The 26,142-nt window shown below is 38.5% G+C and overlaps 2 protein-coding genes across 2 annotated transcripts; one reads left to right on the top strand and one right to left on the bottom strand.

Annotated features, from left to right (window-relative positions):
* Window positions 1-5,569: 5,569 nt before the first annotated feature.
* On the bottom strand, window positions 5,570-6,401 carry LOC145767039 (uncharacterized). The gene is made up of 2 exons (XM_082578773.1): window positions 5,918-6,401; window positions 5,570-5,792 (listed from the first exon to the last, which is right to left on the bottom strand). The coding sequence occupies exons 1-2, from the start codon at window positions 6,135-6,137 to the stop codon at window positions 5,674-5,676; spliced, it is 339 nt and encodes a 112-aa protein (XP_082434899.1). The 5' UTR covers window positions 6,138-6,401; the 3' UTR covers window positions 5,570-5,673.
* A 12,255-nt stretch (window positions 6,402-18,656) lies between these two features.
* On the top strand, window positions 18,657-26,114 carry LOC145765963 (protein MON2 homolog). The gene has a single exon (XM_082577618.1). It carries the CDS (start codon window positions 18,657-18,659, stop codon window positions 23,556-23,558), a length of 4,902 nt encoding a protein of 1,633 aa, XP_082433744.1. The 3' UTR covers window positions 23,559-26,114.
* The last annotated feature ends 28 nt before the right edge of the window (window positions 26,115-26,142 follow it).

Raw genomic sequence — 26,142 nt, forward strand, 5'->3', positions numbered from 1 at the left:
TTGTTGTCATTGACATGGCTCTTCTAACAACATTTGTTGAATGGAGCCATATGAGAAGGAGAATGGGTTACTGCCAATTCTACAACCCCACTTCACCATTGCAGATGTAGTGCAACCAACTCTAGATAGTAGGTGGTTTAAGGATTTTTCATTTTCCTAAAGCATTTCCTCGTGGGAAAGTGATTCAGATGTTCTGATTTCTATGTCTGTAAAGGCAGGCATGTGCTTTCACTAAAGCTAGTCGTGCTATGGCGAGAACATTTTTCTTGACTACCGTATCACTGTTTTTTACTGCCATTTGTCCGAAAGAGTATTATCTGTTATGTTTGGCATATATTGTTTTTCGTTGTGACAGTCAGAAATAAAAACAAACTGAACTGATTTACATGGATTATTTTGTGTTCTTTACATTTATCATTCACACAAAAAACTTGTTTTTCAAGAGCCTCAAACAACAGCGAGGAGATGATTTCGCTGCAGCAAAGAAGTCACAAGTGATAGAGGAAGAGAACTGGAGAAAAACAGCAGTTTTCTGCAGCAATTGATGAAGAAATTGACTCCTTTCGAACCAGCTGCACCTGGTACATCTGAATGTGACAATGCCCCGGTATCCAGTGATGATCCTGCTCTGTGATCTTTTTCTGTGAACATGTTAGAAAATATTCGCAAAGGCAGTAACTCTTGTGATGTTTCTGTCCGCATTTTTACCCAACCAAAATTAAATTTGGATGCCAACTCACTGTGCTCTTTGATTGGGACCATGCCACGCTTACTGAGTCTAGCCTTGCTTCACACTTGACCATAGATGAACTAAAGGGTTTGATAAACACAAAATTTGAATGCCCTCATTTTCCTGCCCATACTCAGACTGTGCAGCGTCTCATTTGGGAAGTCACTAACGACTGTGGAAGTGTTGCTGGCCTTCAACGACTGGATGGTTTCATTCGGGCGAGAATTGCTTCGCGTAGGGTCTTGCCGAAAGCAGACACGAAATCTGACTTATAATGTTTTGATATTCACCATTGTTTCTTGTTCATTGGCTGTATTCTTCATACGTTTGTGCACGTTTTACAAGCACATATAAAGTTGGTTGGTTGATGTGTAAGCTACCATTGGAGAGTTGCAGTTACTATATCTGTCAAAAAACAAATGTAAATCGGCGAAAACAATCGAATATTAATGCAGTGCGTTGTGTGATTATGTAATACATATTACTACAACAAAACCAAAGTGTCATCTTATGCACAGTGCATTCCTACTCTTGCCATAGAAGTGAAAAAGGCTTTAATATCATCAGTTTTTGCTGACCAAGCAAAAATAGGGTTGCCAGGTGATTGTTTAATATCTTACCGTACACCGCCAGCCTTTACCTAAAAGGGCAACTAGCAGTGGCATCATATGTAATTGTTGTTGTGGTTGTTAAAGTTGGAAATTTTTACAATTTAAAAAAAATAAACAAAGTTTTTTCTTCAAAAAATTTGTACCTGGCAACTCTGTGCTGGCAACAAATGCCAAGGACAAAATCGACTACATGTTTAAGGTTACTGAATATTTTTGCGTGAAATTTTACAGAAATACTCTACATAGCAATAGTCACCCTGTGTGATAATTCGATTTTTGATTTTTCAAAATTTTTTGATTTTCACATCGCCTTACTGTGCAGCGTGCATTTGCGCAAAGATTTGGAAGAAAAGGGCTAGTCCTTTTAGCCTACCTGTACAGGTCAGGAACCTTCTTGTTCGAACTTTTTGTGCCAAGTCCAAATCTGCTTTCTATCTTTCATAAAGGCTTGGAACCACGGGCCCGGTCGACAAATCGAAGGTTCCGCTTGTTGAAATGCTGTTGCTTGTAAATTATTCAACTCACTTCAGTAGACTTCCGCTCAAAGAAGAGATTTTCAGATCTGTTGCCTATGGCAAACTCCAACGGTTGAACTACGGTACCATTGATTCTTGACTTATTGTTCTCAAAGCCGTTCTCAAAATCAGTATCTACTGATCTCACTGAGCCAGCCTGTTGGAGCTAGCATAATCTGTTGTAGTCGAAATTGGTACTTTTACAATGAAAGAAAAAAATGTAATCATGTTTAACAGTGAATCCATCGATTTGATAGTCGACAGGTTATGAATATTTTAAATTACAAGAATGGAAACGCCACATCATCAGAGATGCCATTTTATCACAACATTTTTATTGACAACTCAAGAATTCCTGGACTTGGTTTTCGATTTTAATTTTATGACTTCCTACGTTTTGAATTTGGATACCTAAAAAAGTAAGCCATCAGAAAGAATTTTTCAGTCACATGAAAGGCACAAAACTGCTGCATTAATAGACTAGGCTATGCCAGACTTAATGGCATAACAAAATTTATGTTGAAGGCTGATTTTGAAGCTTTTGTGATATTTGGATTGTATAAATACATTGATAAACAGCGTTGCCAGATGGGGAAATAGGATACCAAATAAAAAAATTCTGGTGAAATTTAGAGGTCTTTGGTGCCAAGCTTTTTGACCTTGGAACCAGACAACTTTTTGGTGAAGTCTGGTGAAATTTTCCCTACTCAACTTTTTCCAAATTTTTTAAAACTTTTTATCAAAAAATCTCCGCTCGTACAGAAAACGTTTTGCAAGAGGTATTCGCATGCGTGATGGCAGTGTGTTGCAAGTTCAAAGTGACCAATTTGTGCTCTTCAATCAATCTTTTGAATCTGATGGCAGCATTGTACCAGCAATCGTATAGGTTTTGCCAGTGACATGGTTGCATACTTGCAGACAGTGGCGAGCCCCTGCTTTTTGCAAAGTTTTTTTACCAAAAAAGTGGCCAAATTGGTAAGTTTTATATTTGAAATTAGTGAATAAGGTTGTATTTTGCCCAAAAACTAGAAATTTATCAACATCAGTAACCTTACATAGGCTACATGCGTACAGTGGCCACTTATTTCATTTTCATGGATATCCTGAGCAGGATATGCAAAAGTCTTTCAAATTTTTTCATTGGGATGTTGTTGCATCTTTGAGTGCATTTTAACCCTGGCAGTAAAAGTTGCTGCTTTTAAAGTAAAAACAGCAACTTTTTGGGTTAAGAACTTTTGGTGTTTACTGATAATTATGACTGCTACAGTTATAATCCGTGTATGTAATGTGTGACAAAACATGTGTTTTTGCATATTCGTTTCATTTTAGTCTTATGTCTCAAAAAATAATTGTATTTTAGGCGAAATTGCTTTATTTAGGGTGTTTTAAATATCTGGTGAAATTGTATGCAATCTGGTAAAATTTTAGTTACTATTTGGTGCCAAGCAGCTTCCAGCATCTGGCAACGCTGATTGATATTGCTATAAGTACAATGACTTCAACAAGGGATGTTTGTGTTGAGATAAGGTTAATGTTTGCGTGATTTTGACTTGCATGATATGTATTCATGACAGATATTGTTATCTTTATGTTGTTGACATGCTACAATCGCTGCAAAGATCCATTTGTTGAGTTTTGGACACATCCATGAAAATATTTTATGTAAATCTGGAAGGAAGCACACCATGCACTGAAAAAGCATGTAAGCATAATTTGACGTAGTTTAGCCTGGCATTGAATGAAAGTGTTAATTTTTTATACAGAGTTTTACACTGATTGCAATTTTCTGTCCTATAGCAAAATCATGAAAGCTACAAATAAAAGGCTGAATTTTTTCTGATGCGCAGTTTTTAAACTCATCTATTAGGCTATAAACCGTACTGTCTTTCTTATTATTCTTTTAAATGTTTTTTTTTTTGTAAAAATAGTTGCTTTAAAAGCTTAGTTATAGTATTTTGAAATATCTAAATAGATCAAATATTGTTTGTCTAGAATGAAATAAGTGCATGTTGTTTATTAATATGCAACTTGGCTATTCTTACGATATATTGTGAAGGCTGTGGCTATTCTTACAACATATTGTAAAAATAGCCTCAGAGGCTATTCTTACAAGCACCACTCAAGCATTACGTTTGACATCAATATGCGCTCATGCGTGATCAGGAACTGGTATACAAGTCGCCACCCTGGTTAAAAAGGCGATGACGTCACACAGGAGGAATCCACCATAAAATGGTGGAAAAGTGGGGTGAAATTAGTCAACCATGACAAAAAAAAGCATGCAAGTGTCCGCTTTTACCTAATAGCTATGTAACACAGGCCCGAAAAACACCACATATCTCCTTAGAAAAGAGTTAAACTTGACAAAGTTTAGCTATTTATCCGAAGAATACTTCTAAAGATACCAGCATTTAATCAATAATATATCTTTGTCGTTTCTGCTTCGATTTTTACAATTGAACCATTGCTGGAAAGCGCAAGCTATCGTTTATCCAAATGAAGGTCAGCCAGACTCTAAAAGTTAAAAATATTTCTTAGGTAAAGAGTTGAACTTGACCGACTTTAACCATTTATCCCAAAAATACTTGTAAAGATACCAGCATTTAATAAACGCTAATCTAAAGAACATATCTCTGTCTATTGACAAGCAAAAGTTGAGGTTGATAGCTTTTTCACAAAGCGAGCAACCGAAGCAAGTATACAAGTCTCCCCGGTCTGCGATCATTACATGTCTTTATTAAATTAGTTGTAAGTTGCTTGTTTCTGCTTCGATTTTAACAATTGAACCATTGCTGGAAAGCACAAGCTATCGTCTATCCAAATTAAGGTCAGCCAGACTCTAAAAGTTAAAAATATTTCTTAGGTAAAGAGTTGAACTTGACCGACTTTAACCATTTATCCCACAAATATTTTTAAAGATAACAGCATTTAATAAACGCTAATCTAAACAACATATCTCTGTCTATTGACAAGCAAAAGTTGAGGTTGATAGCTTTTTCACAAAGCGAGCAACCGGGCTTCAAACACAAGCAAATAGCGCCAGATGACTCGTTGCATTTCCGAAAAGCTAGGCTATTTACAAAAAGTGAATACCGCACATGTTAAACAAAAACTGTACATATTTTGAGCACAGCACAGTAACTGTTAGGCCAGATCATCACCCATGTGTCCCTCCTCTCCTTGCCTAGATGAGACCTGCCATTTGTCCTCGCAACCCTTTTTGTTTCCCGACCAAACTGAGAAGTTTAGAGTTTCGTTATTTGTTGGATGCAAATAGACGCATGCTTACATTTTTGACCACCTTAAAACACTAAACCAGTTTCTGCTCGACATAGCCTACAGTGTTCAATTTTTGTCCCAGGAATCAACTCTTCAAGCAATACTTTCCCTACTTTGTGTGCACTAACATCCTAATTTATATGCCATTGTTAACAATTGCGATATTCGTGAATTCATTTGAGGCTTTGGGTACCGGAATTAATATACTTATTTGAACTAGCAAATTCAATCCACAACACTTTCCACTAGGCTGTTACTTAACACTAAGCACGCATATGCGCTGCGATTTGTGGCCGTGTTAGCAACTGAAAAAAAGCCTTGGTGTGAAGATCACAGAATTGTTCAAAATGTGAGCTCAGTAGCCTATTACTGTGCTTGCAACTGCATGGTGCTATCAACGTGCAAAACAACTCGGCTCCAGGTCCCCTGCGGTCACAGACACGCATATTATCCCTGAATAGGGGGGTATCGCGTTTGCCATTCGCTCATTGTCGCCTGGTTTGATTGCAAACAAGTCTGTTCTATGTAGTTGCTTTCCTCATTGCGTCCAGTATGTCAGCACAATTGCTTTATCATCGCGAACGCCATTGTCACTTTTCCTCATCCACCTTTCCCAGGCTTGTTCGCGATGAAAGGCACAGAGTAACACGTAGCAATCTGCGGAACAAGAAGTCGTGGGCACTGAGTGGTAAAGTACAGTAGCAACTTAACAGTGACGACACAAATGCATGAGCAATGGAGACAGCACACAAGCAACGAAAATGTTAATGCAATTCACTAACTTGAAAAAACGCTTTCGATGGCCTTGATTTCCGCCTCACATTTATCGGTCATGAAAAACGAAGGGTTCCAGTTTTCTGACCACCCTTTTACAACAGAAAGTGCTTCTGCTATGTCCGAAGCTTGTTCATTTAAACGTAGCAACAACCTGGTAACCAACATTCGTTCTGACGCAAAGAAAAAATAGAGGAAGGGAATACTTGGACGTCTTGTAAGTTGCATCCAAGAGGCAAATGCCTTGGCCGCAACGATGCAACAATCGTATTATCTTCATCTAAGATGAGTTACAATCAACTAAATTTTCATCTTATGATAGTAGCCTACAGAAATAATATACGGTACTGTACGTAACATTGAAAACCACCAAGCCTACTACGTAAATATGGTAAAAAATAAATTGTCTCAAAAAGATTGGTTATGACCCAAACCCTGCCTTTGGTTACCGCTGGACATGTCACTTGGTCCAATCAATAACACCACATAGGCGTATGGATTTGGCACACTAGATGGAAAAAATACAAAAGAGGTCAGTGAAGTAGGCTAGGCTACTTTGAATCAACAAAGCTTTTACACCTGAAAACTGAGTGTCTTTAAGAAACGAGATGAAAAGTTGATGAAACAGAACACATTTACATATGTTTATAGCATTTTTTGCAGTTAGTAAACCGTTTCCTCTTTTATGATGCCTAACCTCCACTTTGGTGAAAACACTGTGCTTTGCAGAAACCTTTTCAGAATCTTTGTCAACAAAGAAAAGGCTTATTATTGTAGTATGAATATCAACACTTAGTACACTAGTGAATTACAATGACAGGATGTTAAAAATCAACATTAACATGGCACCGTATGCTCGTTTCTGAACAACAACAAGCTTCGTTCCTGCTTTTGCTTCGTACTCTTCAATGGATCTCATGGCATCTTCAACTGAAGCCAACCACTTTCAACAATAAACAATTGATTTTTTACTGTTATAAACTTATGGATCTTCATCACCCATTTTTTGCCATAAGAAATCAAAGCATTTATGCCATAGCCTAAGATTACAGTGAAGAAATGTAAATACTACACACATGCAACAAATCTGGATTTAGCGAGTATAAGGTAGCTGATAGTTTGAAGCTCCAGTTTTTCTTCTTTCCTTCTACTATAAGTACTTCACCACATTTAGGTTTGTTTTATTTTGATGACAGCTCCTGATGAGTCAGTCAAAAAAAAAACTGCAGCTTCGAGCTACCTTTTACTTGCTATTTTCAAGTTCTGTAGCACCATTTGCTATGAAAGAGTTCAACATACGTATACTAATTGTGTTAAGTTGGAAACAGTAAAATAGTTGAATATTGATGAACTGTTGAAGGTCTTGTTGGACCGTAGTATATTGCAGCAACTACATTACAAACCTGTACTAGTCCATGACTTTCAGCCAGCTCTCCCAAAGAATGTTAAATGTCCTAAATGCATCAGAACTTTTAATGCCAGGATTGGACTCATTAGTCATTCAAGAACACATCGTTAGCGTTTTATGTGAGGACCATTGAAGAAACGATTTTTATCAAATGTTACAAGTTTCAAGCATAACGCGTCAAGGCCAATAAGTCTTTTCGTAGTTCACGGTTTACATAACCTTGGTTTAATTGACAAAGCGAGATTGCAGTATCACCTGAACATTCAATGTCACTTCTCCATAAGGTTGCATTTCCTGCAGAACCAAGACTTCGTTTTTGGCGGCATTGTTCTACCAAGACATCTCAGATGGTGCCAATCCAGACACGAGTCGCACATGATGCTGTCGCCTGCATCAAGATCTAAATAACAGGAGATGCACAACCAGCGGCCTTTATTTCGCAAAGTGGTCAGTAGGTTCTCCATCAACTTCCAACCGTCAAAAGAAAAATGTCTTCGCACAGAAGCAATGGCAATGTTTTCATCTAAACACTTCATTGGAATTCTTTCGGGCAACGTTTCAATTTCATTTTCTTCGATCAGTCGATCGCTGAATGGACGCAAGACCTCTTCTACTACCTCAGAATCGACAAACCAACTGAGTATTGCTGAAAAATATGACCATGGGTGACTTTGTTTGATGTAGCCTACGTACGCTTTGACGTAGCCTATCGGCTAGGCAGACCCACAGAAGTCAAAGTGTAGTTTTTTAAACTAACGTAGGCTATAACAAAAATGAAGTCACACAAACATAAATGCAACAAACCTGCTTCTTTCTGAAAAGACGACTTCAGTCTGAATGGAATTGGTCCGCTCTTTTTTTGTCTCTTGCGTGGTAACCCAATGACTGTCAATCCAGCTCCTTTTGGCCTGCCACGTTTCATCATCTTCGGTGGAAATTTGATTGATCCTGCATCATCTGTTAATAAACACAACGAGAATCGAATATAGGCTACAACGTAGAAAACATCACTATTTCAACGTTTTTATTAAAAAATTAATAAACATAATGCATTATGCAATGCAAGAAAAAACAACTAATCAGAAATGAATGTTTCAGAAACAGCACATACTTGTAAAAGACTGAATAGAACTGGACGGTGTCTGCATCATAATCGCACTGGTATCAACGGTCGACAAGACGTCACCGGGTGTGTGCTGTGAACTACTACTTGAGACTGTAGGAAGTGCAATTCCAGGATCATTGCTGGAAGATGTTGCAGCAGCACTTCCAGTATCAGTGCCTGAAAAGGATCACCTCTGAGCAATGAAGAAACAATAGAAGCGTCGCACGAGTCTTTACTGGACAATTATTGGATGTGTTGCACTGTTGCAATGGGGGCCAAACTGACGAGGTTACGGTCCTGGGCGGAACATAATGTCGTATAATCGTAAATACGTGCACTGGCAGTAGATATTGTGATATACCGTATTTTGAGTTGGAAGCGAGCACTTGAGGTGTCAACAAATCTACATTAACCTTTTGAAAACAAGATTTTGTTGCAGCCAAAACATGCTTCTGGCGTGGTTACCGAATGCCAACCAATCCAGTATCTATCAAAATCTGCTAGGTGTTTCTCGATGATTATTTGCACAATGCTGCATCACCTGCCAATAAACTCATTACTTATCAAATAATGCAGACCGTGCTATAATCTTAAGAAACATGAAACGTAGTGTAAGCGCAGCATGCAAGGCAAGAAAAAAAAAAAAAACTAATCAGAAACGAAGCTTTCAGAAACAGCATACTTCTAAAAGACTGAACAGAACTGGACGGAGTCTGCATCATAATCGCACTGGTATCAACGGTCGACAAGACGTCACCGGGTGTGTGCTGTAAAGTACTGTTTGAGACCGTAGGAAATACAATTCCAGGATCATTGCTGGAAGATGTTGCAGCAGCACTTCCAGTATCAGTGCCTGAAAAGGATCATGCAGTTGTTCACAAAAGCAGAATTACTGAGCATCTGCAACCTTGTATAATCGTAAATTAGTGCGCAACTGCGCATGCAGTACATATTAGCCCACATATTGGATAGCTCAACGCCATAAAAATCATTGCTCAAAAAAAAATTGACTGCAAAATCACGACGCAAGTTGCAGTAACTAACCCATATCTCTTCAGATATTTGAAACAGTAGGCTAGTTTTTCTGATTTAGTAAATAGTGCTAGCATATAGGCCTACCTTTCTGAGTTTGACCCAAAAAGTTCACAACTTGGAATTTCTTTCCTTCCTGCAAGAACTCTGCAATTTGTCGTAAATTATCCAGGTTGTATTGGAATTCATCCATTCCTTGTTCAGATATCATTAACGCAATCTTCTGGGAAATATCTTGAACACGGCAATACTTTTGCTGTTCTGATAAAACACATCTTCTTTGAGGCTTGTTAAGAATCTCAACAGCTGGTAATGTGGATGCAGGACCGTTGTCCAGTGAGTTTCTTGTCAGGCGATGGGATTTAAGAAAATATTGCATTGTCCACCGTTCTGAACAAAGATTGGGATTGTACTCTGACATATGGAGCTGCCTTCTAACTGCCAAGACATGCCTACAAGGTAGCAGCATTGATGATGTGAATCCACAAGGACATGCTGTTGTTGTGACTGCCAATTCCCCATGGACACGAGATTTTACTATGGCAGAATCATTCAAAATCTCTGACATGACAACCTTTTCCGCTAACTTGAATTGTTGTTGCACATGAATATATGCAAATGGTGTCAGTAGCTGTTGGTATTGTCTCTCCGCCACACTTGAAATCGCATCAATTGGAACCTTAAGGAAAGCATTTGACGCTTTGTGGTCACGTTCGGTGGAAAGAGATTGGATACATGCCATCAGATCTTTAAAAAACATGGTCATTCCTGAGTATCTTGTTATGACACTTTTCAACTTTCCATTGATGGATTCCAGTCGATTATTAGTTCTGTTCAAAAAATTAGCTTTCAAGTTGCTCAGTCCATCCACCCATTGATGTCGAATAGCATGCCAGTTATCGTTATAATATGTTGTGACAGCAATTGGGACTGTGTCAACGAATTGGTTATACAGTAAATTATAAGCTGACTCATTTTTGGCATTTGCCAGTTTTCCTAAAATTTCCAGTGATACCTGCCTTTGGGCTGAAGAAATGCCTAATTTTTCCATGGAAACTTCTCTACGAAAAGTGCGAAGGGTATGAAAATAGCAAATTAAAATTTCTGCAGTAGGCAGCATTTTCATCATGGCATCCCGCTCTGTCATGTCTTTGTCAGCCATTACAACCTCCACTTTATCCCAAGCTGGATTGTGGAGTTTAAACTGAGTTAACAGCTTGCTGATAGTCAGTTTGTCTTCAGTGGCTACAAGCCACAGACACACAATTTCACTCTGACCTAAGCCATCAACATTCAGCATCACATATAATGGCATTCTCAAGTCATTAAGTTTGTAGGTTGCATCAATCAGCAGCATTTCGGGATATGCCGCAAAGGTTTCCCGCATGTCTTTCGTTTGAAAGTATATCGCCTGCAATTGTTTGTCATCATCTGCAAACACATCTACTGCAGCACCTAAAATGAAAATAAACTGAGGATTAGTATACCCTACAAAGCAAGAATCTTGACAATCCTGGGCCAGACTAAAATAGCGCAAAACAATTAGGCCTATTAGGCACTCCATCAGATTTAAAAGCAAAAACATCAACTTTTAGTGAAATTTGTTTTCTATTCTATGTTATTTTAATTATTGGCCAGAGGAAGGATGTTTAGGCCTTTGGTAATATTTACATCATATAATCAATGTTCCAACTGAGCGGTTGTATACCACTCTCACCCCATTCTCTAAAAGATGCCACATTGCAATGCTTAGGGTCCGTTAAAAGGATCCATTAGGAGTAAACTTTTACGTAGATTTCAAATTTAGCAATGTTTTCTATTTCTATCCACTCAAAGTAGAATTGTTTCAAGATATTGAAGACCTTTGATTGAATTCCTTGATCCCGCTTTCAATCTTACAATCCCCATAGCGCCTTATGTTGCAACAAAAATCTTTGGAGCATGAGTTTGGGAAAGTAGAATGAATTCTTGTGAAGAAAATGAAGCAAAAAATACTCTCAATTGACCCTTTATAGCTCAATGTTGCAAATTTTCCACACGTTGTATCTACTGCTAATGTTCTGTGTTGGTTATACTAGACAAACGTTTTCTGAATAGAAAAACGTCTGAAAATTAGATATTTTTCTTGTGTAGCCTACTATGATGTGCGTACTGGTAATCCGCAGTTTGCTGCAGTAGACGGAGTCTATTGACCGATAAACCAGGCGGTCAACACTTTAAATTGAACTGGCAATGGTGAGATTGAACCCACGTCATCGAAATAATTCATCTGCAGTCTAAACCATTACGGCAAGAGGTCAATCGCGAATTGATTAATTGACATTATATCTGAAATGGTTCAAGAAGAATGCTCACAATATCATGTGACACTCAATCTGCAGCAGCGACCTGTAGATTGCAAATACGCCTACGGTGTTGACCAATGTTACAGGCAACCTGGTAGCCTATTCTTGCATTGCTGCAGTACTACAATGATGCAAAAAATTACATTTTTCCAAGGTCATGACCCTGACCACAGCTTGCACACACACATCCGGCTCTAGGCCGGAGTCACATCACCTCCAGTACGGAGCCAGAATTTGACCGGAACCGGAGCTCATTCTATCACTACTTATCATACTGCACATAGAAATTAGAAAGTCATCTCTACTATTTAGCATGAACATATCTTGTACTGTATAACAGACAAAAAAGTTTTGTCTGTCGACTAACCTTTTTCTTTGTTCATTTCATTAATAAGTTCATCATAGGTGTTTTCATACAAAGGTCTCTGTTTTGCGGCAATATTATGCAGATCTTTAAGAATAACTGTTTTTCCTGTAGAAGCTGCAATGTGCTTTTGTACCAACTTTTTATTTGCCTTGGTGGCAAGCATTTCTCCGATCACACTGCTTTCTGTTTCATTTAATCTTCGTTGTTTAGGCATCAAATTAAATGCATTCTGAAAAATAATTTATATGCACATAATCAAGAAAACGACATATCTTTTGACAGGTGTCCAACCCACAGAGATGGGCAAGATCACCAGGTTTGGTGAATCGGCGGCTTGAATATGACCAGTTTCGCACAAACTGGTCATATTCAGCATGTGCGTAGTCATGCGCGCAAAGTGAAATGACCACTTTACCGTGTCTTACGATGAAGTCAAGATCAGAAAAAACTGTCTTGCAACATTCTTAACGTGTTTTAGTACAGTAGCAAACAATATCTGAACTTCAAGTGTCATAATCAAAATGCAATTATACACGAAAAGTAATTTTTTGGATAGAGGGGGTTTTGGACGGAAATTTCAATTTTTTTTACTAGTGGTCTTAGAATGTACTGTTGTATCCTAAAACCTGGGTTAAAATTGAATTTGAAAAAAAAGCCGATTAACCCCCCCCCCTAATGTTATCGCTCTTTTTTATCCTTCACATAATTTCTGATGAAAGCCTCCTTATCATATACAGGGCTAGTGTGACCATAGCTCAAAGGCTATGACTACTACAAAGGGTTATTTCCACTTACTTCATTGAAATCATGATTATGATCATTGACATTACTAATCTCAGTGATGCATAGCGCTTTTCCATCTGACGTTGCATTTACTTTGATTCCAAATGGACAACCTTTGATAAAAGTACTGAAAAACAACAAAGATGAGGTGACATAGGCCGTGTTGAATCACCCATAAGTACACCTGAATTAGCCATAACTCACGTTAAAGTAGCCTACCTGCAAGTCATGTCAAATTGCCCATAAGTTGCATCCAATTACCTATAAGCCCACCTGAATTACCCATAAAGTCACGTTGAATTACCACAAGTTCAGCCGAGCATTCTCATAAATCTAGTCGATTTACCCATAAGTGACGTCAAATTGCCAAAAAGCTGCGTTGAAGTACCCATAAGGCATGTCTTTATGGATAATTTCATGAGACTTACGGGTAATTCGACGAATTGTGCTAATGAGCAATTCGACGTAACATATGGGTAAATTGACAAAACTAATGGGTAATTCAATGCAACTTAGGAATAATTCTGGGCATGACAATTCAATGGAAATTACAATAGACAGCATGCAGGAATGGTTCAGCAGAATATATGCATTTTGCTAAGTTCTAAGCATTCATAAGGAATGTAGGCAATTTGCACTTATGCAAAACTCAATCTATTAGCAAAACTTATTACAATAGACAGCATGCGGGAATGGTTCAGCAGAATATATGCATTTTGCTAAGTTCTTAGCATTCATAAGGAATGTAGGCAATTTGCACTTATGCAAAACTCAATCTATTAGCAAAACTTATGCATATAGGCTACATGAGTAGCTCAACCTATGGGCACCAAGGACAAAACCATCATTACTTACCTTTGATTTGGTCTTTTTCCTTGACTACATGATTTGGGTGTTCTTCCTCCATGCACACAAGCATACTGTATTGTACGATACTTCAACTGTTCATTCCAGGTTTTTGTGGATGTAAGTGCTAGACGTCGTTTTGCGCGTTCAATTGTTATGGAATTTCTCACATAAACATTGACAAAGTTTTCTTTTTCCCATTGCTTAATAGCCGAAGAAAGTGTCTCAAAACTGTAATATAATGCTCCCTTCGTAATCATGATGACGATGGATTCATTGACGTGTAGTTTCGATCAGCAAAATCAGCAACTACCGCGGTTCACTCTACGATCAAGTGTGCAGCACAAGCCAATACGCATGCGCGCGAAATTACGTATGAGCGTCGTCGGATGAAACGCCTGAGCGCATTAAGGTCTTGCTCGAGTAAACAACGTCTTGCTTGAGTGGTGCTTGTAAGAATAGCTTCAGAGGCTAGTTTTACAATATGTTGTAAGAATAGCCACTTCGTATTGTGAATATAGCCTCAATGGCAGTACAACAACGTCTACTACAACAACAACGTCTCTATTATCAACAACAAAGCTAGTAAACCAGAGTGGCTTTGGCCCAATTTTACTATTATTTTTTATGTTTTCTGTTATATTCTGATTTCCTAGTGACCTAGGGTTTATTTTATATGATTATATTGCAGACAGAGCTCTTGTGTTATCATAACCCAAAAAGAATTCTCAAATTATTACAATTTAATGTGTTTTTTTTTTAAATAAAACATGGGCCGAAGTCACCCGTGGTTGGGGTGACTTTGGCCCATGTCTGCTTTTGCCTTCCCATCCTACCCAAATTTAATTTTAAACAAGTTGTAACAAAGTCAGGACGGGTGGCTTTGACCCTAACACGTGTTTAATTAAAAGGCAATACACAGCATGTCACAATACACTGACAATTAGGCATACAGATACATTTATTTTTCTCATGGATTTTCAGGTAGGGTGAGTACGTGTTTTTAAAGTTATGAAATTATGAATGAATTACTATGTAGCCTAATCTGATTATGATTTGATTAGCAGCATGTATAATATATTGTAATGTATATATATACAATATTGTACACATGGATTGGATAGGTATACACTGATTATTGTTGTTGAGTTCATCATACTTCGTCTAAGCTTATACAACATCAGTGGTAAAGTTGTTGAAAATGTAAAGCACCATTTTTATACACTATTATACAATTTGGCATTTATCTGAGATGTAAAGATTTGTGGAAACAAAAAAAGTATATATATACATCTAGGGGTGTTCAATTTCGATGTTCGATTTGATTCGATTTCGATTAAGGTGATTTTCGAAATTCGTTTTTCGTATCGGACATATTCGAAATTATAGCCGCCCTTTCGGCTGAACGCGGTTGAAAGTAACGCAAATGGCGCGAAATCTGTCTTGTCGCATTTTGCAAGCGAAAAAAGACTTCGACGCATGCGCATCGTCGATCACGTGATCATCACATGCTTTCGCGGGTCCAACGGCCAGTCCCGCACCAGGGATACCAGGTTGGCATTTTTAATGCCAAATTTCTCTCAAGAATGAAGATAGCTAGGTTGTGCAATAGCAGAAAGTGTAGGCTGAGCTTTGTCGCAGTTTTATCCATTTTTTACCAAATCCATAGGCGCCTAAGCCGTGAGGGCAGGGCCGTAGCCAGACCGCAGAGCAGGGGGGGGCAACTTTTTTTAAAGGGGGCCAAAAAAATTTAAATGGGCAAAATCATTATAATTGTAGCTGTTGCTCGAGAATGTTGAGATTTTGTCAAGAGGGGGGCAAGGCCCCCCTGACTCCCGGCTGGCTACGGGCCTGCGTGGGGGCCAGGCCCCCACGCATATTTCTGTGTGGGGACAACTTTTTATGCTGTATTGATACATAAAACAATAGATGAACTAGCGATCGGCAGCAGGAAAACACTTTTTGAATGCAAATCGCAACAGCTTCGCGATAAATAATCTCTAGAACGAGTTGCGATGCTACAATCCAACACCAGACAACAAAATCTGTCATTTTTACATTGATTTAATGTCTGCAGACGTTGAATCAATGTAAAAATGACTGATTTTGCTGCCTGGGACATAGCAAAAATCTACCATTTTGCGTCGATTCAATGTCATCAGATGTTGAATGCACCCAAAAACAACATAATTTGCTACGTAGACGGAGCGTGCATTTAGCTTTATGCGCTTGCAAACATACTCGATGTCGCTTTCGAGTCGAAACCTCTGCACTCTGCAGTGAAATGTCGCGGCAGTGAAAATGAACTTGAAGTGTTTGGGAACCCAGCGACCTTGGCTCCAGCGGAGCGATCGTTTTCAAAAGCTGGCCTAACCGTCACAAAGCTGAGATCCCGACTGACGGGTGACCATGTCGATCAGCTTTTCATAAACACCAACATGGGCCTGGAGCTGTAGACGTTATTTTGTGTTCTTTTTTCGCAAATTTTTATGATTTTTTTTCGCGTTTTCTAGCGAATTTTCATGTCGTTTCTTTCAATAAAATCACATTTTGCAGTGTGGTGAATAGTTGTGATATTCGAAATCGAAATTCGGAAATCGAAAATAAATTGAATTTCGAATATTCAAATAATCGAAACTGAACACCCCTATATACATCCCATCACAACATCCCAATAACCCATTTTAAATGGAAAAAAATAATTAGAAAATTATGTTTCCCATACTTTGGCAGAGAAGTTTGAGAATGTTTCTTCGTCAAAAGTTTGATATTTATTAACCTGCCTAACATAATATCCTAAAAAGTTTCCTATATTTGTTGTATTCATAGTACTGGTACCTGAAATTGAAAATACAGATTATTATCTTTCATTTGACACCAAAACTGAATATAAAAATGAACATGTTAACTAGAAAATTACATCATTTTAAATAATTTTATAAATTTTGGGCCAAAGTCACCCTCAAGGGCCAAAGCCACCCGGTTTACGGTACATTTATAACCACTAAACATGAAAGAGTTTAGTGTGAATGTCTGTGGGTCGTAGCGACTGCATCGAGCTCAGATTCCAAAGGGCACCAGTTTGATACTGCCCAGTAATATTTTTTTTTTACAAGTTGATTGATAATAGTGCTTTTTTGCTGCTTCCTGTTGTAAGTAGGCTAATCAAGTTTAGTTGTTAGAATTTTTTTAATTTTGTTGCAGTTGGAGAATTTTTCTTGGTAAATTTTTCGTTTGACAAAAGGGGTTGACCACATTTGCTGAATGAATTTGCATGTGCTTTTTACTGTACATCTGTTTGCTCCCGGTCACTGAGTCAATTTTTTTTATGTTATTTGCTAGCCAAGTTCACAAAAATGAATAATTTTATGCATTCTAATTTTACTGTCAATGAGTAAGTTTGGTGGTTGCAAAAATTAACAATATGATACTTATTTCAAGAAAATAGTTTTATCACCTGTATTATTTAAGGATTTTAGTTTTGCCATTTTCTTAAATGCTGCTGCCTTGATACGTACCGGTATATTAAAGCATGTGCAACTTTATGTTTCGCACTTGGCACTATGGTTGCGCAAAAAGATACGGTGCTTACGTAACAACACGCCTGAGTGCATTATTGAGGTCATCGTCTTGCTTGATATAACTGGGAAATATAGCCTCAGAGGTTATTTTCACAATATATGATAAATATAGCCTCTGCCTTATTAAATGCCAACGTATCAAATTGTATTACTTCTTTTCATCATTGTTAAATAATAATGTTGCTGACAGTACTTGTTGTTTGATAATGGCTGGTTAATTAAATTTTGCATTTGGAGTTAGAATAAAGGCAAGGCAACAGTTTATGATGTAAAATTGTTATGTACAGTAGAACTTGGATAACTCGTCTTTGGAAAACTCGTCAGTTTGCCCAAGTCGTCAATGATTGCCAGGTCCCGGCAGAAAGCCTATCTTTTGTACACAATCAAGTTCGGTTAAGTGGTCATCGCATAATTCGTCAATTCGATTATGTCGTCACTGTTTTTCTGCCCCTGGGACGTAAAATTCGTCTAAGTTGTCATTCACCCAAATGCTGACGTGGCATTTACAGACTCTTTCGAGAAGAAATTACTGCGTTAAGACGTGTGCACGCACACACTTTATCGGGCCAGACGCACATGCATGGAGTATGTTGGTCTGGTCGATTGCGGTGTGCGCGCACGACGCACGTGCTCTGTTGCCGATAAGAGAAGCGCTATTCAGCACGTGCGTGGCTCAAGAGGAAGAAGAGCCTGTGCCACCTCCATCTACAAAAGAAGCTTTGCAGATGGTTGGAAAGCTCCAACACTATATATTATGCCAAGAAGACAGTGGTGAATTCGCAAGCTCACTATCAAAAATGCATGACTACTTGGTTGACAAGACACTTGCAAGCAAAACGCAGTCAAAAATATCTGTGTTCTTCAGTTAAGCTGTTAAGTGCGTTATTACTGTAGGCTACTGTAACCTGCTTTATTGTGTACCGTAATTAAATTCTTTTCTCGCTTTCCTCTTCGTCTCACTTTACCACTATCGCATTTAATTAGGTCACGGAGCACCATGAAATTAATGCGACGTGAAACAATGGCAAAATTTAGCTGTTTGCATTGGTCGTCAGTTCGCGTAAGTCGTCACTTTTTCTATTCCCCCTAGGGTGACGAGTTATCCAAGTTCTACTGTATATGGATTTTGCACTGTTTGTATTTTATTTTTAACTCTATTGTATTTGTTTTCTGACATGTGGTTTTATGTCTTTTGTTTTACAGTTCAACAAGTTTATATAAAGAAATCCATTCCTTCCCTTCTGAAACTTGAATTATACTCAGGTAATAACTTCTGAGTCATGGCAGTAGCCAGAGAAAAACGTTTGATTGAAGATTTACAATCAGACTTGCGGCAGCTTTCCAATGAAACGAAACGTAGGTATCCACCTGTGAAAGAAGCTGCAGAATCAGCTGTTATGAAAATTCGAACGATGTTACCATCGGGACATGCTCTCAATTCAGCAAAGGTTGTCTTTTTGTTGAGGGAATCTTGTGGTGATTTGATGCAGCCCTTCATCATGGGTTGTGACACTCGATGTGTACAAATAGTCCAGCTATGCATGACAGCAATACAAAGAATGGTTACCCATGGAATCGTTGACGAATCAACAGCAACAAATGTGGTGAACATTTTGCAACAAGTGTTTGAACAAAATGTAGATGAACTACAGTTGCGACTTTTGCAGACAGTCATTGTCTTGATTACTACAAAAGCAAGTGGCTTACATGGTCATTCTTTGGCTCGTGCAATAGTTTTGTGTTTTCGACTGCATTTTACTAAAAATGAGGTTACCAACAACACAGCTGAAGCATCTGTTCGGCAAGCTGTAGCTCTTGTTTTTGATCGTGTCATTGAAGAGGATGCAGCTAACAATGTCAGGGATTGGACTGGAGATGAATATGTCCCAAAATCTGGAAACAATAAGTTTTCCCCACCGCCTGATCTCACACCAGTTGTTGAAGATGCTTACAATTTGTTTCAAGATCTTTGTCAGCTTGTCAATGCTGATTCCCCTCACTGGCTTACTGGAATTACAGAAATGACAAGAACTTTTGGCTTGGAATTGTTGGAAAGTGTTTTATTGGACTATGAAGAGATATTTAAAAAACATGCAGAATTTAAATTTCTTTTGAAAGACAGAGTTTGTGCCCTAGTCATTAGACTGTTTTCCCCAAATATTAAGCACCGACAAGGTGCTCCACCACCACCATCTGGTGTCTCTTTAACTCCAAGCAAGGAAAAACCATACTTTCCAATATCAATGCGATTATTGCGTGTTGTATCTATCTTGCTGAAAAAGTATTATCACACTCTTGTTACCGAAAGTGAAATTTTTCTGTCACTGCTCATAAAATTTCTGGACACAGACAAGCCGAACTGGCAAAGAGCACTTGCTATTGAAGTCATCTGCCAACTCTGTGCCCAACCACGCTTGCTAAAGTCGTTTTGCATTGCTTATGATATGCAAGCACACAGTACTAAAATATTTCATAACTTGGTATCATCATTGGGTATGTTTATACAGAATCTTTTTTTTCAAGCCCAAGCTAATGCTGGAACTGCAATTACCTTAAATTCTATGTTGGAAAGCACAACTGGTATGCACACTGGAATGCACAACTCACTACCTTCACAATACAACTTTGAGTATCATGGTGTAATAATACCATTGGTGCCTTTATTATTAGATACTTCAAACTGCATTAAGTATATGTATCTTGAGATGCTTGATAAAAGTGACCCTCCACCCGTACCAGATGGGTACATTTTAACAATGGCATACAATTCCATGTTGGATCTGATTCGTGGTCTAACTGCTACTATTGACACTGACTTAGCCAAAGAAACAGAGAAGTCTGAAAGTCCTTTACCTGTTGCCGATGTCAAGCCTGTACTGGTGGAAATGGTCAATTCTTCATGGTGTGGGATCTTGTCAATTCTTTCCTTGCTTTTGGATGCCAGCACAGATGAGTCTTGCACAGAAAACATCCTGAAATGTGTAGAGTCTTTTGCGGGTATATGTGGACAGTTGCAGCTGAATGCTGCACGCGATGCATTCATCATTGTGTTGTGCAAAGCATCTTTGCCATTGCACTATATGATACCTGTTCTTGTGTCATCGATGCCACGGCTTCCGCAAAAGATATATATGAATGATCATCAAGAAATGAGTGACTCAGAACAACAGCACGTTGTAGCAGTTGGTCAGTCATTGCCCAATACAAATTCTTCCCAACCATCTTCTGTAGGGTCAGTTGCTTTAACTGCCAAAAATATGCAGTGTATGAGGACAATTTTAAACCTTGCTCACTGCTACGGCGCTTACATCAACACAGCTTGGCAGTTGCTTCTTACAACACTGCAGCACTTAGTTTGGATTCTTGGCTTAAAACCTGCTGCAGGTGGACAATTCAAATCGAGCGTTCGTTCAAGTGGGGATAGTGGAAACTCTGGTGGAAGTACTGTTTTAACTACCGCAGTATTAAGTGACCTTCCTGTACTATCCAATATGTTGACTCGTCTCTTTGAAGCTTCTCAAAACTTAGATGACGTTGCCTTGCATCACTTGATAAATGCTCTTTGTTCTTTATCAGTTAAGGCAATGGATACCGCCTACAACACTAGCATCAAAGAACCAAGTTTATTTGCTGTGGCAAAGCTTTTGGAAACAGGTCTAGTTAACATGGAACGGATTGAAATTCTTTGGAGACCTGTAACAGGACATTTGCTTGAAGTTTGTCAGCATCCAAATGCACTTTTGAGAGAATGGGGAGCTGAAGGTGTAACAGCTCTGGTAAAAGCTGCTTTGAAACATTATCATGGTGAAAAATTAATTGACAATTCCCGCCTTTTGCACATGTTTTTGATGCCATTGAAGGAAGTATGCACCAACGTGTTTTTGGATGTTCGCCAAAAGCAGTTGGATACAATATTGCAGATACTACACAGCTGTGGCGAGTCCTTGAATGCTGGGTGGCCTGATATACTGGAAATTGTTGGGTCTGCTACGAATGACTCTACAGAGACATTAGTGCGACTTGGTTTTCGCAGTGTTCAACTGGTGATATCGGATTACATGTTGTCATTGCCTGTTTCTTCTCTAAAATTGTGTATTGAAGTTGTTGCTTTGTACGCACAGCAAACTCAAGATTTTAACATCAGCTTAACTGCAATCGGGCTTCTTTGGAGTATGTCTGATTTCATGCACCAAAATCAAGATAAAATTAAACCTGAGTTGGTGAAGTTGAGTGAGAGTGCATATTTCAAGGAGCATGCTGCTGTCCCACCTACTGATGTCTTGTGGATGTGTCTCTTTCACAAGATAGGCCAACTATGCATGGATTCAAGACCTGCCGTTAGAAAAAGTGCTGGTCAAACGTTGTTTTCAACCATTTCTGCCCATTGGTCAACAATGTCTAAATCTACGTGGCATGAGGTTATATGGAAAGTTTTGTTTTGTCTGATGGATGACGTTCAGAGGGCTTGCAGCACTGCGCCAACCGATCGAAGTGAAACAGAACATGCAAATATTTTAATGCATCATTCCAGAGATACAGAAGAAAAACAGTGGCAAGAAACAAGTGTACTGACTTTAGCTGGGATTGCGAGAGTCTTTAAACTCAAACGCTCTATTTTACTGAATATGTCTGATTTTGATTCCGCTTGGGAGAGAATTCTGGACTACATTCAAACTGCTGCTACAAGCGACAGCACTGAAGTCTCTCGCTCGGCCCTTTGTAGTTTCGAAGAAGTTTTGCATCCAACAGATGCTAATGATTCCAACAAGGATAAAGTAGAACTATGGAGAAAAGCTTGGAATGCATGGTGCAACATTGGGCTAAAGACAACCATGCCTCCACCCCCAGGTCAAACATCTCCAGCGGATATGCTTTCGCAAACTTATCTCACTTCATTAATTTTATTGTTTCCGACGTTGCACGGACATATTTCTGACGAATTTTCAACCTCCGATTTTCAGAAGTTAGCTCAAGTATTAAAAGGCACCGTTTGTGTTCCAGTCAAGTCAGATTCCACTGCCTTTATCCTTCCAACATCAAATGAAGTTTTAACTCCTTTACAAGAATCTGTTGTTAATGCCGTTGATATGGTGCAAAAATCTGTTTCCTCACGATCTGACAGCACCATGTATCCAGCTATCTTTGACTTCCTTTTGTCTGTAGTTGATTTTGCTTCAACTCCACCCAGCTATGGCGATATTAAAAGTCACGATAATCTCCGTGAAAAGCAAAAATGGGTGTGCGTCAATTATATTAACTTTGCTGAGTATTGCATGCAGGTTGTTGTCGAACTGTTTCAGATAACAGCTAGTCACAAAGCCGTTATCCAGCACGGCATTTTAACATCCATCATCAAGACGTTGCATGTGCCTATCAAAAGAAAGTATGGATCACGATCGACTTCAACGTGGCAGTTGGCTGTGAAAGCGTTTATGAAAGTGCTTCAAGCTGGACTGCCTGTTGTTCGTCAACACTCCCAGGTTTCTCTTTTTGAAAATCTGTGGGATGAGTTGGCCAGTTGCTTGGAAGATTTCCTATTTCCTGCAACTGTTGCTCCGTCTACCTTAACAGTTGAAGACCATCGCCAGCATGAGTCTTATGACGTGCTTCTGATAGAGTTAATTAGAACAGACATTCTTCCTTATAGCTCGATGCTGCCAAAATCTTTTCTCGCCCGTTTGGTAGCTATTATGAACAAAGGATCTATTCCTCTTTCCACAAGAGACATAGACGTCCAGGTTGGCAAGGGCCGTTCGAGAGAAGAGCTGAGCAAACAATGTTTTAACACTCTGTTTCAATTCTCCATGCTACCTTCTGTCAATGGAAATTCATCCGCGCCTGACGATCAAAAAATGTCAGAAATCAATGAGATAACAGTAACTAGTTTAGTGCAACGATGTAGGAGCGCACTCACTCAATACATTAGCGCCGACAGGCTTAAAACCCATTTTCCGTTTCCTGAATCTCAATTAAATGAGGTGCTCTTTGCTTTAAAGGCTTTGGATGCTCTGCTACAAAGCTTGAAAAAAATGCAGAAGCAGGTAGATCAAACATTGTGGAATCATATTGTTGACATATATCCCGTTCTTGTTGAATGTATTCCCACAAGCTCTGCAGAAGTACGTAAAAGTGTTGCTCAAGTCATAGGGCACTTCCAATCCTATTTAAAGTACTCAGCTTAGCTTTATCGTATCGGACATACACGCGAATCGTACCAGGTCATGTCTGGCATAACGTGTCTGTAGTTTACCTTGCATTTCATTTGCCCAGGAAATTTTGTGCAAATTGTCCTATGCTGTAATGGCAATATTTTTTACTTACAATATATATACCTGGCTTATTGGGAACATTGTGCAGCCAAGCTATCGGCAACTGCATCTCGTTTTACTTTATTTCGTTGAAGCGTTCTTGTATGGTTTTTTGTCTGTTTGTTCGTGTGTCAAAAGGTCGATGTCCAGAGCATCAGGCAATTTTGGTATGGCATAGTTTGTAGCCTATCATTTCTTAGTTTTGTCGAGTGGAAAATTTATGCCAACTTAGCCTACAACTATTGATGAATTGTAGCCGTGCTAGAATTTATGAAGTTATTTTTTGTTTGGTTAGGTGGAGTTTACACCACTGCAGCAAGATTGTATTTTAATGCATAATGTATTGCATAGTTCTAAATGAGAAAAAAATATGTATCTTTCTTTACTTCGCTCAACTGCCGAGTGTAAAAAAAACAAACAAAACGCTGTATTATTAAATGAATTTTGTGTTAAAAGATCTGTTTTTGGTGTAGTAGTGTTGGCTTCGCTCACCAGATGATTTTTTTGTATTTGATGTTCAGCACATGCAATTTGGCTGTATGAACCCATCACCTATAGTCAGGGTTGCCATCGACATGGACCCAAAATAAGGACAACCTAAAATTTAAACTTTCATACGAAACAAACATTTTTAACAAATCTTTGCATTTATAGGCTACGAGCTATGACTTATCATATGCCATATTTTTGCCATAAACAATCTGTTCCAACAACTCCGTGTTCATAGAAAGTACTTTGTGCATCTTACAACACCTTATGGCTAGGTTTACCTTTACTTATTGTATAGCAGGGATTTGACTGTTATTTCACGAAGTCTGTTTCTAGAAGTTTGTAATTGTTGAAAATAAGGCAAAACAAGGACTTACTTCAAAAAAAAAAACATTTCTTAGAAATAAGGACAAAGACGGTATGGCAACCCTTACTACAGTCTTACACTTTTCAGGTATTTCGTATAATAATCACCGTGTGGAATTCAGAGCTTCAGTGATAAAATACAGCAGCAGTCGACTTCATATTAGTCTGGTTGTGGGGGTTGTAGCTTTGTGTCATTCGAGGTTGCCCTAGTCATATACAGTATGTGTGTTAATGTTGTATAACCATGCACGAACTTTTCAAATTTCACCAGAAATAGCAATTACAGTAATTTCGTAAAGAACGTTGAAGCTTGCACTAGTATCCGAAAGATGTATAACCGTAATCTTAAAGCAATGGAGAGCTTTTTTTGCACGCTGGTTTTTCTTTCATTTGAATATGACTTCTGACGAAACAGAATCTACTTTATCGAAAGTATGCGTGAATGACTACTTGCTTTGAAGTAGGCTAGTATGCAGATTTTTTACGCTAGACCACGGCCAGTAGGTCATGGCTAGACCTTTTTACATATTATTTTGTAAAGCTTAGTATCACCATCACCGAAGTACTTTGCTAACTATTTAGCCGACATGGATGTCTAAGGGAAATAACATTAAGGTACCCTAGTTGGAATTGAGTTGCCACAGGTGCCAAATGCTACGCAACCTATTTTGTGCTGAACCGTTTTAAGTTTCAAAGTAAATCTTAATTTATGAGTTTGTTAAGCATCTGTGTATATAAAAGTCAAGTAATGGGTGCAACTTGCCAACGCAGAAAAAAAACAGCCACTTTTCGAAACCCCAAGTCAAAAATTTGCTTTTGCCAACCTAACTTGTCTTGAAATGTTTCCAGTTTTATTATCTGATTATTGTAGTTAAATTTTGGTGTGTTGTATTTTATACTTCAGCAACGGCTGGCACTGTGTCCGCTGAAGCTGTTTTATCATAGCCGTACCTTTAGCGTGAACACTTTTTCACTATAGTATAAAATTTCTTATCAAAGTCTTTGATGGTTAAGAATAAGAACACTTTTCTTTGAACTAACCTTGGCTATTTGTATTACCGTAAGTAGCCTGGTGTGCACTGCTGTATTTGGATCTCCAGTATACCTACTAGGCGATGCAAATAATTGGATAGCCTATGTTACAGTACCATATAAAGCTCTGTGACATTTGGGCAATCTACTCAATCATTCATCAGTGTTTAAGACGTCAAAAAATATCACAATGGGTTCGTGCAATAAGAATGCTTCATCAGCGATCTATGACGTTGTCAATGACCACCGTTTTGGTGAGTTTTCTTGGAAACACGATTTAAGCCAACAAAGCATAGGAGGCATCAAGTTTCACAACTCTTTCAGCGTTTCAGTTTGCCCACTAAATAACTGATGTTATCATTGACGTTTAGTTATTATTATTTTAATTATGGTTGTCATCACTTACCATCAAAGTAGCATGCGTATTTTGTGCACACAATCTCATGTTAAAAAAGTATCCATCCATTGAACAAAAAAACATCTCTCGGTTTGGAGAAATTTATATCGTTTCATTTTACAAGATGTATAAAATTTTATGTACTGACGTATTTCATTTGCATTACCGGCATAT

Source organism: Aplidium turbinatum, chromosome 3 (assembly GCF_918807975.1).
Source record: "Aplidium turbinatum chromosome 3, kaAplTurb1.1, whole genome shotgun sequence".
Taxonomy (NCBI): Eukaryota; Metazoa; Chordata; class Ascidiacea; order Aplousobranchia; family Polyclinidae; genus Aplidium; species Aplidium turbinatum.